Source organism: Cyprinus carpio, chromosome A6, assembly GCF_018340385.1.
Source record: "Cyprinus carpio isolate SPL01 chromosome A6, ASM1834038v1, whole genome shotgun sequence".
Classification (NCBI taxonomy): Eukaryota; Metazoa; Chordata; class Actinopteri; order Cypriniformes; family Cyprinidae; genus Cyprinus; species Cyprinus carpio.
Genome location: NC_056577.1, coordinates 19,016,228 through 19,034,290, shown reverse-complemented (window position 1 = coordinate 19,034,290; position 18,063 = coordinate 19,016,228). Strand labels below are relative to the sequence as shown.

General features: G+C 36.0%; 1 protein-coding gene across 1 annotated transcript in view; it reads right to left on the bottom strand.

The window, feature by feature from the left end:
• The window catches only part of tp63 (tumor protein p63), a 43,279-nt gene extending 27,740 nt beyond the window's left edge, over positions 1–15,539 (bottom strand). Inside the window, 3 exon segments of the mRNA XM_042758263.1 lie at positions 6,292–6,421; positions 7,614–7,751; positions 15,312–15,539. Of these exon segments, the coding sequence (XP_042614197.1) occupies positions 6,292–6,421; positions 7,614–7,751; positions 15,312–15,364 (321 nt within the window). The 5' untranslated portion in view covers positions 15,365–15,539.
• Positions 15,540–18,063: the final 2,524 nt, after the last annotated feature.

Here is an 18,063-nt window from a genome sequence, read left to right as displayed (position 1 = left end):
TAAAAACTCATTTAAACTATTACCACCTATATAAAACTTAGAGAATGCTTCAAAATTCTTCAAAACAGTAGCTCACACCCTCCTGGGGGTAGCTGTTATTAAGATCACTTTTGATGGGGGGTAATTAGAGTTAGCTAAACAAACTTCTAATTACTTTACAAAAACACTGGCTGCAGTATACAATAGGCCCTCACTGCAGTAGCACTGAAATCATTGTGTGAAATCTTCTGCTATCAACTCAACCGAGGTGTTGTGATTAATTTAGCTGACTGCAGCTGAACTCTGGCAAAAGTCTGAAAATCACTAGAGCTAAATATTCCATGCTTACTTACAATAGACAATTCATTATGCAGTGTCTACAAGACATTTACTATTAATGATGCAATGTTCTCAAAGGAAAATATGAAAACCTGCTAACTACAGTATTACATATCCTGGAAGCAAAGCTGTAGAGCTCCATCGATTTACTATACATCTATAAGAATCAATGTTACATATACTACACCGTTCAAAAGTTAAGATAGTATGATTTTTTAAAGAAAATTCTGCTTTGCCATCACAGGAATAAATTACATCTTAAAATATATAAACAGTTATTTTAAACTGCAATGTATCACAACATTACTGTTTATACAGTATTTCTGATCAAATTAATGCAGACTTTGTGAAACTATGAGACTTCTTTCAAAAAAAATTTTTTGTGTGTGTTGAAATTCTAGAATATTTGTCTGCACTTTCATTATTCCTATAACCTTTTTTTTTTGCCGTCTGTATGTTTTATTAACAGATGTTAATATGTAAAATGTTTTAAAGTGTTTATTGCACTGCCTTGAAAGGCTACTTCTGGTCAAGAAGTTATTTATGTGTCCCGTGGGGGTCAGAGGTGACAGAATTAAGGGAGAGCCTCAGGTGGCAATAGTCACGGTGCACAAAGGGCTGGACCCCCAAACCTGACCCACCTAACAATCACAAATTATACCACAGTCTACTGTCAGAAGTAGTAAGCCCCTAAAAAGGTTTTGCTTTAGGGAGGCATGGCCATTCTTAAAACAGATTATGTAGATTATATTTGCTTAGACAGATCATTCCCAAATGGCTGACTGTTTCGGTTATTAATTGTACATGAGATTGCATGCATCTCAAAGAATCTTGGATTCTTAGGCTTTAATTATAAATTTAGATAATGGTGTGGCCTTTTTATTTATTTATTTATTGTCCTATCCACTCCTACTAAAGAGCAAACATCCCAAACACCTGAAACCATCTGAAAAAATATTATTCTTGTCAAGTTAACTCCTATGCGTGAGGTGAATATTCATACACACATGTAAAACAATTAGGCTAAATTAGGCAACTGCTGTCAGGCAATAAGCAGGCTCTGCAAAAAGGTGGTGAACCCGACTGAAGCTTCCTGGTGGCTCAGACAAAGGATGCTGCACTTAGATCTATATGGACACTTAAAGGACTGTTTGGGCTTACAACCCTAGGATTAGTGAGGTGTCATGTGTCAGGTGGCTAGTGTTTTGAGAGACACCTGTTCGAGAAACTCTGCATCACCCCTTAAATATAGGAGAGAGAAATAAAGAGGGCTTCAGTTATTGGTTTTAGTGTTCACCGAGGTCCTACAGGGCCACCTGTTTAAGAAACTGCAGGAGTGAGGAGAAAAAAAGAAGGGTTTATTTTATATAAAAAAAAAATTCTGGTTATATGACTTAACACATCATTCCCTATGGTATTGCGGTGATTAGATTGGAAAATAATTATTATAAAATAATAATTACAAAATTAAACAATCTTTTTTTCTCTCTCTTCAGCAGATTTACTTTTAAAAATCCATTGATGTGGCAATCTGCTTTAACGAAGTTCACTAGCTGATGGGTAACAGTGCTATAGTTCAAAGACTAAACACCTGTGGACATCAGAGAGCAAAAGTCAACACCTGTACTCTGAACTTTAGAATTGTTTTACAGCATAATTGGCACTAGTCCTCACTATCCTGTTTTGATCCTTGTCTAGTCTTCGAGGGATGGCTGCATTCTTTTATTAGTTAAAAGTTATTAAATCATCCTGATGTCTGACCTTAATAAACGTTATCCTTTCAGCAGCTGTCCAGAAAAGCACGCAATTCACAAGTAAAACCATTTGGAAGAAAAATTTTACAAAAATGCCAACTCCTACGCAATCATACCACAATACAGAGCCTTTCAAAAAAACTAGGTCAAAGGTCACTGCTGTAATTTTCAGTATGAAAAGACTTAATATTTTAGTTTATATTCATATTTAAAAATATTTTAGTAGATATTTAGTTTAGATTTTTTTTCTTTAATTTCTTCCTTTATTGTTGTATTTATAGGGAGTCATCTAGTTCTTACAAATACTTAACATGTCCTTATGCCTTGATGTATATTATAAGAGAAAACAGTTTTGGTGAGGAAGAGAGTGAAGGAAAGAAAAGAGATAGAAGAAAGAGAGAGAGAGAGAGAGAGAGAGAGAGAGAGAGAGAGAGAGAGAGAGAGAGAGAGAGAGAGAGAGAGAAATGTTTAGACGGATTACTCTGTACCTTGCCAGTACGGTTTCATTTCGCTTGAGGCAAACTGGTGGGGTGAAGAGTCAGCAGTGATTTAGCAGTCATGATTTAAACTGTGGAGTTAAGTCTAAAATCAAGAGGTGAAGAGAATCGCATTTAAATGTTTGTTTTTTTCTTTTTAAGAAAAACTTTTTTTAGCGGCCCCAATGATCTGAACTGAACATGCATCAGCACTATGAAAACATTTACACTGGAATTTTTTTTTTTTTTTTTTTGGGAGCAACAAAAGAGTATAAAAAATAAAATAATTATTACAATTTTATTAATCACAAAAGTGCAAATAATTTAAATAATTCACAAGAAATGCAATATAAGATGAACAGTAGCTACAGAATGGATGGATTGCGGTAAGGAAGCACGCCTTAATTATGTGTTCCTGCCTAATGCTGAGTCAGGCTCTACTTGAAAAGAACACTGCAAATGACTAATCAAGGGCTAGGGCACAACACAGCCTAAACAAACCATTGCCTCACCACCTTCAATGTATTCAAGGGACATATGTTGAATTCTTGCTGCTCAGCAATACTCAGATCCAAAAAAAAAAAAAAAAAAAAAAAAGTACTCAATGGACATCCGTTTTATAATTGAAAGTTTGCAAAATATAAAATCTTTTCACAAAAAAACACATTTTTGAACTGCAATTTATATGGACCCCTGGTTGAGCATCTCTGTTTTTAGATCAGGCTACACAGGGCTAAATGTCTTTTGAAATTAATAACAAAATGTGAAACAATAAATCTGTGATTTCACCACTTTTAGCTGCTCCTTCTCACCATGATATCAGCTGAGCTGTTTGATGTCAGGACATAACCTTTCCTCGGTCACATTCCTCCATTCTACCTGACTCCACACTTCTCTTTCTCCTCCCCTATCCCTGATCTCACACAGACAGAATAGGACGCAAGCCTCAGTCAGTCACAGCGGCAGGTGCTGCTCTAAATTGTTGCCCTGCAGCTACAGAGAAAGCACACCTACCCAAGAAAGAGCAATTTCAGATTAAAACACAACACCCCTGCACAATACAAACACAGAGGTCCCTGAGGGCGCCAAACAGTGCACATCATCCGATAATTAATGAAGGCGGCATACTTTTTTCATAATTCTTTTTCTTTTGGAAAAGGAGTTGACCGATAACTGCTAAGCTGGTTATTAGGAGATAGTTCAGCAAAAAGGAACTTTTTGTACATTTAATAAAGTCATTGGAGTCCAATATTCTTCAAAATACCAACAGAAGAAAGAAAGTCATATAGGTTTGGAACAACAAGAGGGTGAGTAAACAGAAAATTTTTCTATTTTAGGTGAACTATTCCTTTAATGAGACGGCAACTATACAAACTGCTGTCTTTCATTGAAAGTTTGTTCTTCAGAGTTTAATGAGCATCATTGCAGCAAACGATTGGCAGGTTGCCACAGTTTCCAGGTTTTCAATTAACATGAATGCTAGCTGGCAAGGGATGGATGTTAGCGTGCCATGCTGCGCACCACACCCGATCTTTACTTCGAGGAAGATGGGGGCGGGTGGTGTTGTATGAGGGGGTATTAATCACCAGATCCAGAGAAAAGATAATCCCTCAGGGCCAAAGAAGCAAAGCGTTGCTCAGTCTCACCCTTTTTTTCCCCATCTTTACTACCGGACAACTGCATTCCTTTGCTGGGAGGGGAGCCACAACCACCTAATTCTCCTGCGCGCCCAGAGAAATCCTACAAGGCCTCAACGTCAGCTACAGGTCATACATTTAATGTCAAACTTTCCATTGCTCTTCTGTTATGTATTAACACAATGTTAGAACTATACATGTTGATAGAATCTGCCCAAGGGATATACAGTTTTTGCACGACCTACATTAAATTTATTTAAATTGTTATTTTTTTATGTGTGTTAAGGATTTTAGAATATTTTTTTATTTTTTTTTTTACAAGCAAACTTTAGAAGAAAAGTAGTTTGAACTATAAACAAATCTTGTCCAGAGTATAGAAGGGGTAAAATGCTAACTTACACAAAAGAAGAAACTGTCTGACGTGTAGTATTGTTGTAAATCTCCATCTTCATAATTCATTGATCCACTTCAGTCCCTTAGAGTTTTATGATCATCCAAAAAAATAAATAAAAATAAATAAAAATTTTCTTGCATGACACAATGCTACATCTGAAGCACTTCAGATCGGATTTTCCATTGTAGCAAAGCAAAGCTATCGTCATCAGGACTTTATATTTAGCGTGTTCATCCAGACCTGGACATACCTTTTGTCTTTGTTGCCACCAAAACTATCTAGAATGACCAGGGAAAACCCATAAACACCCCCAATAAACAGTAACACCCCCACATGCAAGTGCAAGGTAACTGTTTTTGCTGGGGCTTACCACTAAATTCCCCACTACTGAACTTATTCACTTGAGTGATCACACTAAACAAAACTAAGTTTCATAAGTGATAAGATATTTGTTGCAATCTGCTTATGAATTTCATACACATTCAAAAAATGTTTAGCTGTTGTTCAATATTTAAAAGCAAATTAGGCAAACTTAAATAGAAAAAAAAGGCCCTAAAACAATTGGACAAAACTATTACAAAAATTCAAGCAGTTCTTATTGTATTATAAATCTAATTATCTACTGTCCCTATCAAAAAAAAAAAAAAAAAAAAGTCCGTCTGAGACCATTCAGTGGGAGGTTTTAAAAAAATCCCCATGTACATTTGCTTTAAACTTTGCGGGGGATTTTGACAGAGTTCAACAATTAAATGCTTCAGCACTGCAAGTAGTAGGAAAACAAATATTGAAAAGATTATTAAATATATTTGTATTAAATGATTTTGTTCATTTAAAAAATATCACAACTTGGCAATAGAAGAGAAGCTTATGTTTGTAAAAAGACAGCTTTTTAAATATCTGAAAGTACACACTTAACATCAGTCAGTAAAGCATTATAATATAATATTATGATAATCAAGCATTATTTAATGAACTTTAGAAATTAGAATTAAAACTTGCTAACCATGTATGAATGCATATTTGTCATTTTAACTTGAATTTAGGAGTGGTGGTGGTATTGTTGGTCATTCAGTGTTTCTGTAAAAAGAGGGAAAAACTAACAATAATACTGATAGGATAATAATAATACTTCGAATTCTAATACTAATTAAAATATAAAATGCACTAGGGATTAATGAGCTGCTGGGTTCATGAAAATTAATCATGTTGTCTGTATATTCACTCAAACTGACTTGCTGAGTTTTGTGCTATGTGACATTACAGTAATGGTTAATTTTATAAAACAGTCTAGAGGGCTATTTATATGTATACATTTTTATATGCATACATTTATATGTATACGCTGGCATCACTATTACATTACATAAGAGGTATATATTTGGGGGAGTCAATAACCAGTTATCAACAATCTGCTTTGGCCCCTCCTTTTCAAAAAATTAAACCTAACTAACGTTAATACTTAAGACTATTTATTTATTAAAGAAGTTCAGCACTTGCATTTTGCATAATCTGCCATCTTGAAATGCGTCAAGAAAGGGTTTCACAGTAACTCCTTTGATCTAAATGACACTGCAATATCCGTCAGAGAAGAGAAATTATTCCACTTTGGATTGCAATAACAAAAAATCAGCTATAGTTATTGCAGTTTTTAAATGTAAAAAAAAAAGTGTGAAAAGCTGTTTGTGATGTGTTGAGTGAAATGAAGCACTCACTGTAAGGGGCTCCTCCGGCCCACGCATCGTGATGCAGTCCATGCTTATCTGTATTGTATTGGATGCCGATCCGACTGCAGAGCCCTCGGAAAAGTTGAACTCGATAGGCTGCATTGAATGTAGCGCAGACCTAGAACAAAAAACAGTAAACTGAAAACTGTTTTATGTATTTTTATGCTTATATAACTCTTTACAAGTGAACACAGTGGGGGACTAAGTAAAGTTAAATAATTGACTTACTTTATTAAAACTTTTGTTAAATAAAATGTCATAGTATTTATCCAATAAGTGGGTGACTGCTTATACACTGCGGGGGATTTATTAAAGGGGTCATATGATGCGATTTCAATTTGGCTTTCTCTTTGGAGTGTTACAAGCTCTTGGTGCATAAAGAAGATCTGTAAAGTTGCAAAGACTAAAGTCTCAAATCCAAAGAGATATTCTGTATCAAAGTTAAGACTCATCCACGCCCCCCTGGCTTGTTTTAACATGCCCCCACATCTCTACGTCACGATGTGGGAAGATTTGCATAACGCCGCCGAGATGTTCACGCAAAGAAAGAAGGTGTACCTTTTATTCTCGTTGTAGTATTGTTGTTGCCGCTGCTTCCATGTCGTATAGACGCTGTGTGTTTCACTGTGAAAGTGAAACTACTTTGTTCGGCCTTCCAAAAGAGTACGATATCCGCTTCGTCATGCCTGGAGCTGATCCGTGCTGGTCGCTGAGGAAATACATCAACTTTGCACTGTGTTTCGCAGGATTGGCCTTCAACGTGGACGAAGCGGCGTCCAGCCCAGGGTTGTCACATGTGGTTGCCGCAAGCACAAGGTACGCTCCTTCTTAGAATCCGCCGGCCGCGCTGTTCTCTGCTCACTCTAGACTGCGGCTCACTCTAGGCCTCTGGCCTTTGCTCACTCAAGGCCATGGTTTGTGATGCTGAAATCATGTTTATATCACGTTTATAATGGGTTTTATATTTATGTCTCGTTGGTCCGGCCGGACAGGGCATCACAATATGTTAAGGAGCGTAACATTTCCATCACACGCTTGAGGTATTTGGCCAATCACAATGCACTGGATAGCTGGCCAATCAGAGCACACCTCGCTTTTTAGACCAATGAGCTTTATAAAAATAGATGCGTTTCAGAAGGCGGGGCATAGACGAGAAACAATAATGTACAGTATGTGGAAAATAATGTTTTTTTAACCTTAAACTGCATAAACATTTAATTACACCAAATACACAAAATAATGTTCTTTTTAGCAGCATCATATGACCCCTTTAAAGTAAGAGTGAATTTGTAAGGTACTTCATAACTCACTGGTCCAGCATCTCCAGCAGCTGGTTGAGGACGTCTTGTCCGAGGATATCTGTACCCTGAGAGCCCTGGCCTTGTGACATGGAGGCCAGGAAAGAACCTTCAGCCCATGAGAGACAGGCTGCTGCTGGTTCTCTCAATCTTGAGGGTAGTGGCATTGTTTAATTGAGGAATGGTGTGCTGATACACTTGGCAGAATTACTGTGTAAAAAAGAAAGAAAGAAAAAAGGATACCAGTATTAAGATAAATTTCCAAAATTGCAGGTAATGTAAGAAACAAATTAACTGAAGAAAATATGAGTGTTGGTTTTGCAATGCAAAACTCACTTCCAGGGTTTTGGAGGGTGTTGTGGTTTAAATGGTTAAAATGTAAATGGCTTCTAAGGGTGTTGCCAGGTTTTCGCTAGAGTAATTTTAGATGGTAGCTTCAGGTTTTTATTAATATATTAAATACATTTTTATATGATCAATTTTAATTTTAATTTGAGTAACTTTGTGTGTTTTGTCATTTTTAATAGTTTTAGTTTGTTTGTAAATATTTTTGTAAATATAAATATTGTCTAAATATTTTTAATTCATTTATATTTCAGGTTTAGTTATTTTTGAAATGCTATCTCAGCAACTTGCTGAAATAAAATGTTATTTTAAACATATTAATTTAATTTAAGTTAACGTTTATTTCAAATAACAAAAATGTGTGTGTGTGTGTGTGTGTGTGTGTGTATATATATATATATATATATATATATATATATATATATATATATATATATATATATATATATATATATATATACACACAAGCTGCACAATTTGAAAAATCATTCATATCTTTCACACCAGTGGTGTAGGACGAGTTATAAAAAAACCCTTATTCTGACTATTAGAAACAGTAATAGCGATGTGCATTGCATTCACCGCTTGCAACTAACGACTTGAACTCAAATCTCATTTAGTAAACTGATACAGTTTTCATTACCGCGTTAATGGTGGATAGAAGGCACTGCACCCATTCGGAATGTAAAAACACAACACATTTTTAATTGCCTCTCCCCCCACAAAGGCCATACTCTGTTCCTGTCTAATGCAACAACAATAACCAGTGTTAACATGACATTTAGGAGCAGTAGAAAGAATAAGACTGTCAGTGAAATCAATTATGACCCTCTCCATCTGAAATATGACACCAAGCCAGAGCCCAGCGTCTGATTGTTCCTGCTGAGGAGCAGCACACACTGACGACCAAGCAGAGCGGAATTCCCCCTCGCTGTCTATATGATAGCAACACCACCGCTATGCAGCATACGGAATGTGCGTGGCTGAACTGGGCTTGGCTGTGGATGGGGGTTGAAGGTAGTAAATGTATGTGTGTGTGTGTGTGTGTGTGTGTGTAAGCGTCTGGGAGTTGGGGTGTCAACCCATAATCTAACGTTGGCACTCGGGTGTGGGGCTGGAATTCCCCTACATTCTGTGAAGTGGGGAGATATTAATATACTAAGCTATGTAGGCATGCCTAATAAATGCTGAATGCTTTAAGGTCGAAGGATGTTAGATTACTGTATCCTAGACAGAGATACAAAGCAACACTAGTCTCTGTGAGTATTTTAGATTGATTTTTTGTTGGTGTAATTTGAAGATTCAGTGCCAGCCTTTGAAGATAAACTTCAGTTTATAGTATTTAAAGGGAAAACACTGTGTATTGTCATTTACTCACCCTCATCCTGTATGAGTTTTTTTCTTCTGTTGAACATAAAAAACAAACTAACTAACTAACTAACTAACACACAGACAAACAAACAGAAAAACAATGTTGAAGAAAGTGGGTACCATGGAGTTACTGGTTTAAAAAAAATGGAAGTCAGTGACTGCCATCAACTGTTTGGTTACCCACATTCTACAAAATATCTCATTTTGTGTTCAGCAGAAGAAAGAAAATCATACTGGTTTTCGTAGGTGAACAAATGAGAGGATTTTCATTTTTGGATGAACTATGACACAATGTGTTCCTTAAAGGGGATATTTCACTAAAAGTGAAAACGTTGCTGCATTTTTTATTTTATTGATTTATTTTTAAACAGTTGGTGCCATTGGGTTTTAACCCCAATGTTCTTTTAAACATGCATGCATGGCTAAGTTCCGAACAGAATTTTCATTTTTGTGTGAACTATCCCTTTAAGGGACAAAATACATGTTCACTTTTTACAATGTAATAAAACCTATTAAAACTACTCCCATTTCATAGAGGGGGGAAATGGGAGGTGCAAAAGAAGCATTTGGAATTCAGCTTCAATACCATGAAAAATTCATCTTTTCCATTTTCTTTCCATTGGTTCCCCAAAAACTGCTCTTCAGAAGAAAAGAAAGGTATATACTCTTTTTGTCTTTGTTTAGCTGAAGAGGTGTGGCACAAAGTGAATGCTAGAGTTGAATTACTGGGACAACGGTGTGCTGCCAGGCCTGTCACTGGGGATAAAAGCTTTTTCAACTCTAATGTTTACTTTAAGCCTCATAGATATTGTCATTTGGCACACTGGAAGACGCACAAATGCCAAGCCCAATGCGTCAATTGTCATGGTGTGTCCACAGGTCCATACCTCAGCATTCCTACCTCCCATTGTAAGATACATTTCTAAACCCCACTGCATTTTACACTGTGAACATGAACAATCCGAGGAGCTTTTAATTGAGTAAGCAAATACAAATAAAAGCCAGGGCCTAATTTACTTACAGCTATTCATATAGTTAATTGTATTAATGAATCAGTCACCCATTATTACAAATACAATAAAAGAGAATGGCGTTATGGAGAACATCGGGTACTTATTTTTTGAATGTCATTTTTATAAAATGGGTGGGGTCTTGCAGAGATAAACAGAACTGGTATATAACATTGAGATAATTTAGCAACTTTCAAGGTTTTGCAATTTATGCTTTTTTTATATAAAGTTTTATAAAGTTTTATAGATGTTACAAAGTTATAAAAGCAACATAAGTCAATGTAACTGGATATTAAAAAAGAAAAAAGTAATCTTGCTATTCATTATTTGCTGCAGAATTCAATTGTCATATAAAAAGCAGCATCACTCCATCACTGTAGATGCTATTTTTAGTATTGGTTTGGTGCACTTTTGATTGTTTTTTATGCTGAAACAAAAACAATCCCTCTAAGTAAGGATGCACTGAATCTGATAGATACCATAAGGACTATAAATACCATAAGATTCTATGTCAAACTAAAGTTAAACCTTGAAAACAAAATAAATAAACAAGCAAATAAATAAATAAAATTTCAACAAGTGGATTTAAGCATTACAACATTAAGGAACAGCATAAAAATTGATATTATTATTTTTTTTTTAATTGTGTAAAAATTATATTTAACAGTGTTATTAAATTAGTGTTTTTAAAGATTAAAAGGATAGTTCAATAATATTGTACAATAATGTTCAGTTTCTTGCACAGATCAAGCATTTCGCTACATAAGACCTCAATATATTGTCAGAAGACATGCGTATTAATTTTGTTTCCTTGATATATATATATATATATATATATATCATATATATATATATATATATATATTCTAATATATGTATATATATATATATATATATATATATTTTCATAATATGTGTGTTTATGTTTTTATGTTTTAAGGACCACGTTTCAGCTAAAAATCTTCACTGCTCTACTTCACTGCTCTACATCTTGGATGGCCTGAGGGTGAGTAAACAGAAAATTTTCATTTTTGGGTGAAGTATACCTTTGATTCTAAAAGGGATTATGGAAGCAATACCAGTTTAAATACAGAAAACATTTTACTTTTCCTTGTGCTTTAAATCTCTCCAAAAAGCCCTATAAACAACTCAGTAAGATGTAACGGTCAATAAACCAACGGAAGCAACTTAAGCAAAGTGTTTATGTCACAGGGGTATGTCATCTATATCATATATCATGGAGGACTGTGTTTCATTTATAGTTCTCTGAGAGTGCTAAATGGCTCTACAATTGTCAGTACGCTTAGATTTAGCTTTTGCTATCACACTCAACAAAACCACAAAACAAGATACTACTTCTCTTATGTCAGAGAATGTAGTGGCTAATAACTTACACAAGGTTCCAGCAGCTTTCTGTGTAGGGATTACATGTCTCTCTCTCTCATTGATATGTTTATTGCATTTAATATTGTCAACATTACAGGTTGGTGAGAGCATGAGGACTATATAGGTCTACAGCAGGTGGTGAGTGGCTGCTGTCTCAGGTCACACACTGCAACAGGACATGTTTCAGATCCCTGGCTAAGAACCGAGAGCTGGGTTGACAGCCCTGGTGTCATGACATCATCATCATCATCATCACCAAAAATGTTGTGGGGGGGTTGTCTTATTCAATTGTAGTGTGGTGATGATGGAAGGGCGGAAGGTGGTCAGAAAACGAAGGACGAGCGGATGCTAGACAGCAAATAGAAATACAATATGGTTGACAGAGATTTTCAGCCAAGAATGACATCATGGTCCCACAAAAGGTGCAGCACCCATGAGTGAAAATATCCAGCTTTGATTTGCACCCACAGATATGACAGGTGAAGTTTATGGGCAAATTTCTGATCCATCATCAGCTAAAGTGGGAATGACCGTTTCATCAATTAAACATCTAGATAATTTATGTTCACTTATTAATTTGATCATACATAATAGCTCTCATAAAGCCTGATCAAACAAATAGTGCAACTTGAGAATCTGTAATTCTAAAGTCATGCAGCAAAGGAAAACTGTAATTCTCTGTCAAATAACTAAAGCCTAACCATGCTCAGATTTCCTCTGAATTCTGCTTTAACACTGTTGCTGCCACATCTGTCATCGTCTCAAATCAGCCATCACATCCCCCAATTTAGAAATTAGAAATCATGCTTCTTTTTATCGTAATGGGTAATAAAAACCTCAAAAGATTTCAGGGCTTAGCTTCAGTTTTCGATTCCTCTGAAAATGGCATAAACTTCTTGGAGAATAATCAACTGTAGTTTTTCATTGTGGATATGTGTAGGGTGGGTTTCATCTCTAGTGGCAGCTTCTTTGGAAGCTGTGGGTGGGTGTCTGGTTACTGGGGGAGTTATGCATCCTGCCTGAGGGAGAGGCTGCACTGCGTCCACTTAAACACAGACCAGGCCCCTCGCAGACAGGACGGGGTCAAAAGTCGCAGCTTAACAGGGCTGCCCATTGTCTCCTGACAGGTTGGGCACATCCAGCGATGAAAATGCAATCAAAACAAACAGAGCCCTGCAATCTGGGGAGACAAGTGAGAGGGGCTTCTCCACTATCTTCATTAATCAGAGGCCAGGGAACGTTCAAAGGGATATGCCGACCCTTCCCTCATCCCTCAAACCCAGGGCTGCAGGATGGACATGGTAGCTCAGACAATGGTGAAGAATGGTGGCCCCCATGATTTCTCTTTTTCTCTTTTTCTCTTTCACTGTGAATAGCCCCAAATTCTATTAAAAGTGGCAAAGAAGTGAACTGTCCCAAAGTTAATATAGACTTATTCCACTATGCACTCATTATTTATTCATTTTCCAAAGTATTAAAAAAACTAATGTCTGCTTGTCAATAAGGAGCATTTTTTATAGTAGATATTTTTTTTTTTTTTTTATAATACATTTTCACTGTTGGTTGTAAGGAATACACAATCAGCTTTGTTCAAATAGCATTATTAATGAGATAAGCAGAAGGTAAATATGAAGTATGCTTTTTCCTAACAGAACGCGCATGTACAATGTAGTATGTGCATATAGGAGTAAACAGTTGTGTGACAATGTGCTTTAACTGCTTGGCAAATAAATATTACTTGATAACAAAATCTGCTTAGCATTTTCACCCATTTGGTTATTTAACTTTCCAAGATGATCTAATTGATTTGGTAAAAAAAAAAGATGGCGCATTTAACTTCAAAAGAAACGCATGTTCATTTTATTTTGAGAACCTCTGTTGATGTTATTTTTACACGTCTGTTTCTCCTGTTCTGTGGTGTAGATTAGACTGACTTTTATTTTATTTTTATGTTATTTTTACTATAATCTTTTGTTTTTTACGTTTTTTTGCTAGACCGCTAAGACCTAACAACATAGTGGTAAGTGAGGCCGCTTGATGTCACAAAGATATATTATGGTAATGATAAGGTTTTACATCAATTACACATGTTTTCTCTAACAGTGGTTTTGTACATTGGTTTAAATATTTTTTTTTGTGAATTTTAGTAAAATTCCAACATTGTCATTTTTTTGCCTTAGAAACAAATGAACAATAACATATCAATATAACAATAACAATCACACTAGCATTCAGACGAGGATCGAAAATATAATTAAAAGTGTATTTTAATCAAAATCAAATCAGGGCAAATTTGACTAATAATTAAACCATCACATGTGTTTTAAATTTTACACATTTACACGATTCATTAAATCAATTTTATTACTTTTAATGTTCACATAAAAAAAGATTATATTTGCAATTTTTTTTTTTTTTTTTTTTTTTTTTTTTTATTTTAAATTTTTAATGTTTTTTAGATTTTAGTTGAATATATAATGTATAATGTATGGGTGTTTTGTGTTTTGTTTCCTTTTATAATAAGACAACATGCCTCATAAATGAACATCTTTTTTTTTTTTTTTTTTTTTAAACAACCTGTAGGGTTTTAAAGATAGCAGTAAAGTTAAGTTAAGTTAAACTTAAATTAAAAATTGCATGCCTGCACAGAAAGTGAAAACTAGCACCAGTTTTTTTGGGGAAGCAAATTACTTGATTTACATGGCTATTGAACTGAAATTTCAATAGCCATGCAAAGTTGCATGGTTTTTGGCTTTTTTTTATGTGTTTTAGATTTTTTATATTTTTAATTTTTTATTTTTTTGTTTTGTAAGACTTGTTAATCTAAATTGTAAAGCATTAACAGATTAAAATTTTTTCCCACCTTACTCTGTGATTACTGTCAACATACCAAATTAAAGAAAACAGGCACCTCATTAGAAAAAAATATGGTGTTATTGATTTTATATAGGCTAACCTATTTTACCATAATTTATTAGTTGAGAGATTTATAATCAGAGCAGCAAAGGAAACCTGGAATTCACAAATACATGTATATGAAACTACTATTTCAATTGCCTTTTTAAAGAGGTGCCAATACTCCATGTAAAATGGAATACTACATTAGAACATCATTAATGAAAAAAGCATGAAAATTGAATCCCTAGCTATTAATACAGCTTTATTTAGATTTGAACTCTGTTCAGATCCACAGAAACAAATGTCCAGTAGCAAGTGCATGAAGAGCTAACAAACAAGCAGGCTGAGGATTGAGTATCAAGACAGTTCACCTTAAACTGCACAAAACGCATTCTTTGCCGCCATAAGAACACCACACCTATAAATATCATAGGCAGGCAGCAGCTGGAGAACCAGACACAACTGTTAGCACCTCCAGCACGATATCTATGACAGGAAGGAGACTGATCTTTAATGAGGAGAATATGTTAGAACATCAAGTTCTTGTCAGTAGAGACAGTAATTTTTTTTTGCAATATGTGGCAACTAAATAAAACCACATGCACCATGTGTGCATGCCCAAGTAAGTGGTCAAGATAAACCTAGTGACCTTACAAATGGCTCTTCAGAACTGGCCAACAAGCTGTAACTCCCGTCTTACCGTTGAAAGGCTCGCTCTGGGCAGAACTGTACTGCTGCATAAGGAGAGGTCATACTGCCAGACTGGGGTCTTTAACTGAGGTCGTCAAGGTTATCGGCAAGTGGCCCAAGCACATGTATTACAGCAGATCTGGAGTTATAAATAAATGAAAAACATGAAAAACAAACAAAAAAGGAACAGTGAGGCAGATTAAAGTGCTAGAAGGTCAAGTGCACAGGAGTGAATCAAGTGTGGAGGATGGTTTAATTTTGGTTTAATCTTTCTACACTCCACAAGCAAAGGGGTGGCGTCAATGCCAATATGCTGACCAATCCCTGACAACAACTGGACATGGTATCATACCCCTTCAGTTGCTAGGATATAGATATTAAGCAACAACCCCCACCCATTCCATTTCTAGTCCATGTCCCCAGTGATGTCTGTCTAAGCACTAACCTGAAAAGCACATTCCACCGTCCATTTGCTGGCTGCAATTTCTATCCAGAACCCCAGGAGCTTTCAGCCATGCATGGTGATTGCATCACACCAGCCCCTAAGTTCTATTTTGATCTGACCAGGTGAAAAAGATGTCAGATCAAATAGCCCTCAGTGACCACGATGGTTTCCTGTAACCTGTCAATAGGGCTGGAACTCTTTGTTAGAAGTTTATCACCCTGCGTCCCTTCATCCACTAACATGCAAAGTGAGCCCCTGTGACATGACAGACTAATCTAAATTGGCAGATTCCTGCTGTCATTGAACAGGATGAATAAAACCAACTAATAGATGTTCTCCTCTTGATGTCAACTTGTTGGTAACTTGCTACCAATTCTACAAGGTGAATTAAATTAGAAATGCTGTTGTATGTCCTTCACAACATACAGTGGGATTCCAAAAATAAAAGCATCAATACATTGCACAGAAACCACTGAAAAATCTCGGTACGGTCCAGAGGCTGTAAACTTAGAGGTGTTTTGCGGTTTTTAGGGGTTGAATTTCAGATGAATCAGAGGTTTAAAATAAAGGGGAGGTCACAGAGGTGAGAAGAATAATAAATAGATGCTGGGTATCCAGGGAACACGATCTGGTGTGCTGGACTTTTGTACCTTTAAAGAGAGCCTCAGTCAAGTGTCATCCTTCTTCTGTCCTATGCCACAACCCATAATGCGGCATAAAGAGAAGCTTTATAATGTGGACAAGGTGTACTAAACTATTGAGTTCAAGACATGGGAGTTTACATGAATTTAACCATAACTCTAACCATTAGATGTCCTTCATTTGTCAATTAGAAATTGACTGGATTGTGAAAACTGGGAGTCCTATACCAAAATGAAAGCAGACCTGATTGCAGGTTTGCAGTATTATCGAATAACCTATGTGGCTAAAAGAAAATAAAAAAATAAAAATAAAAATTGACTTTACAGTAAAATTCTCTTTGCTAGTAACTAACCAGCAACTTTCCAATCTCACGTCCTTTGATATATCTTACCCCACACATGCCAAAGCAGCAAGATATTTTAGACCAACCCCCCTACACACCCCCAACACAGAGTTAAGTATACACTGCACACACCCAGGCAGATAACTTTACAAACATCTGCAAATTGTGGTTCCTCATTTTGCCATTCCTGAACAGAATCCAACTTAAACGACATGTTTTGCTCTGCTGTACTTGGCTTTAGTTTATTGGGGGTGACAGATTCCCACATATCCACAGCCGAAGTGAAAATAATTTTAACTTAATTATCAATGGATACAATCTTAGTTATTTTACACTTCTACTGTGAACTGGATAAATATTAAATAACTAAATGCATTAGAGAAGTGATTCCTACACCTCTTTTAGGAGGTAGAATCTTTCAGTGCATGGCAAAAATAAACCTTAATGCAAGTTTGCAATTTAATTAGATAAAAATAATAGGCTAATATTAAAAATAATTGTGAGCACCTTTCTGTTGAGTTTACCTTGTGGGTTGCAAGCAAGCAAACACGAGTGACATGACAAGTGTAGTTCGATCCAGAAAGGAGCTGGTTCTTGGAATGAATCATTCAGAAAGACTCATAAACTCAGGAGTTACCTGTTTGAATCAGAATGATGAATCCTTCACTGGATGAACTTGTTGAATCTGTCAGAGCAGTAACTGAATCCACATCTGACTCAATGGCTAAACTTCAGGTACATGTCTGTTTCAGAATGAAGTAAGTTTTGTGTACACAAGGTTTGTGAATCTTGAATCAGTATACCCACTGAAAAGTGGACGGGGACTCCTATGAAAGAGCTGTGTAGATCAAAGAGAACTATTGTTGTATGCTGGTGTTTACCAAGATAATAACATATGTCAGCAAATTAGTTTTGGGTAATGATCAAAGATCTTCGATTTATTCTGCCAGTGTCAGCAGGTTATAGTTAGATTCTAAATATTTTCTTATGGAGTTACAGAATCACGTCATTTTTCCAAAACACAACAATTGTTACATAATCTTGCAAAATGAAGAGCGCTCTTTCATAGCTGCACTTTACAACAGTATTCATCAACTGGATATGCTTTTTGACTGAATCAAGACATAATATGCCAAATTGCTAATACTAGCAAAAAATATATGGCCATACTCAGAATTCGTGTTCTGCATTTAACCTATCCAAAGTGCACACACACAGCAGTGAACACACACACACCGTGAAAACACACCCGGAGCAGTGGGCAGCCATTTATGCTGTGGCGCCCAGGGGAGCAGTTGGGGGTTCGGTGCCTTGCTCAAGGTCACCTCAGTC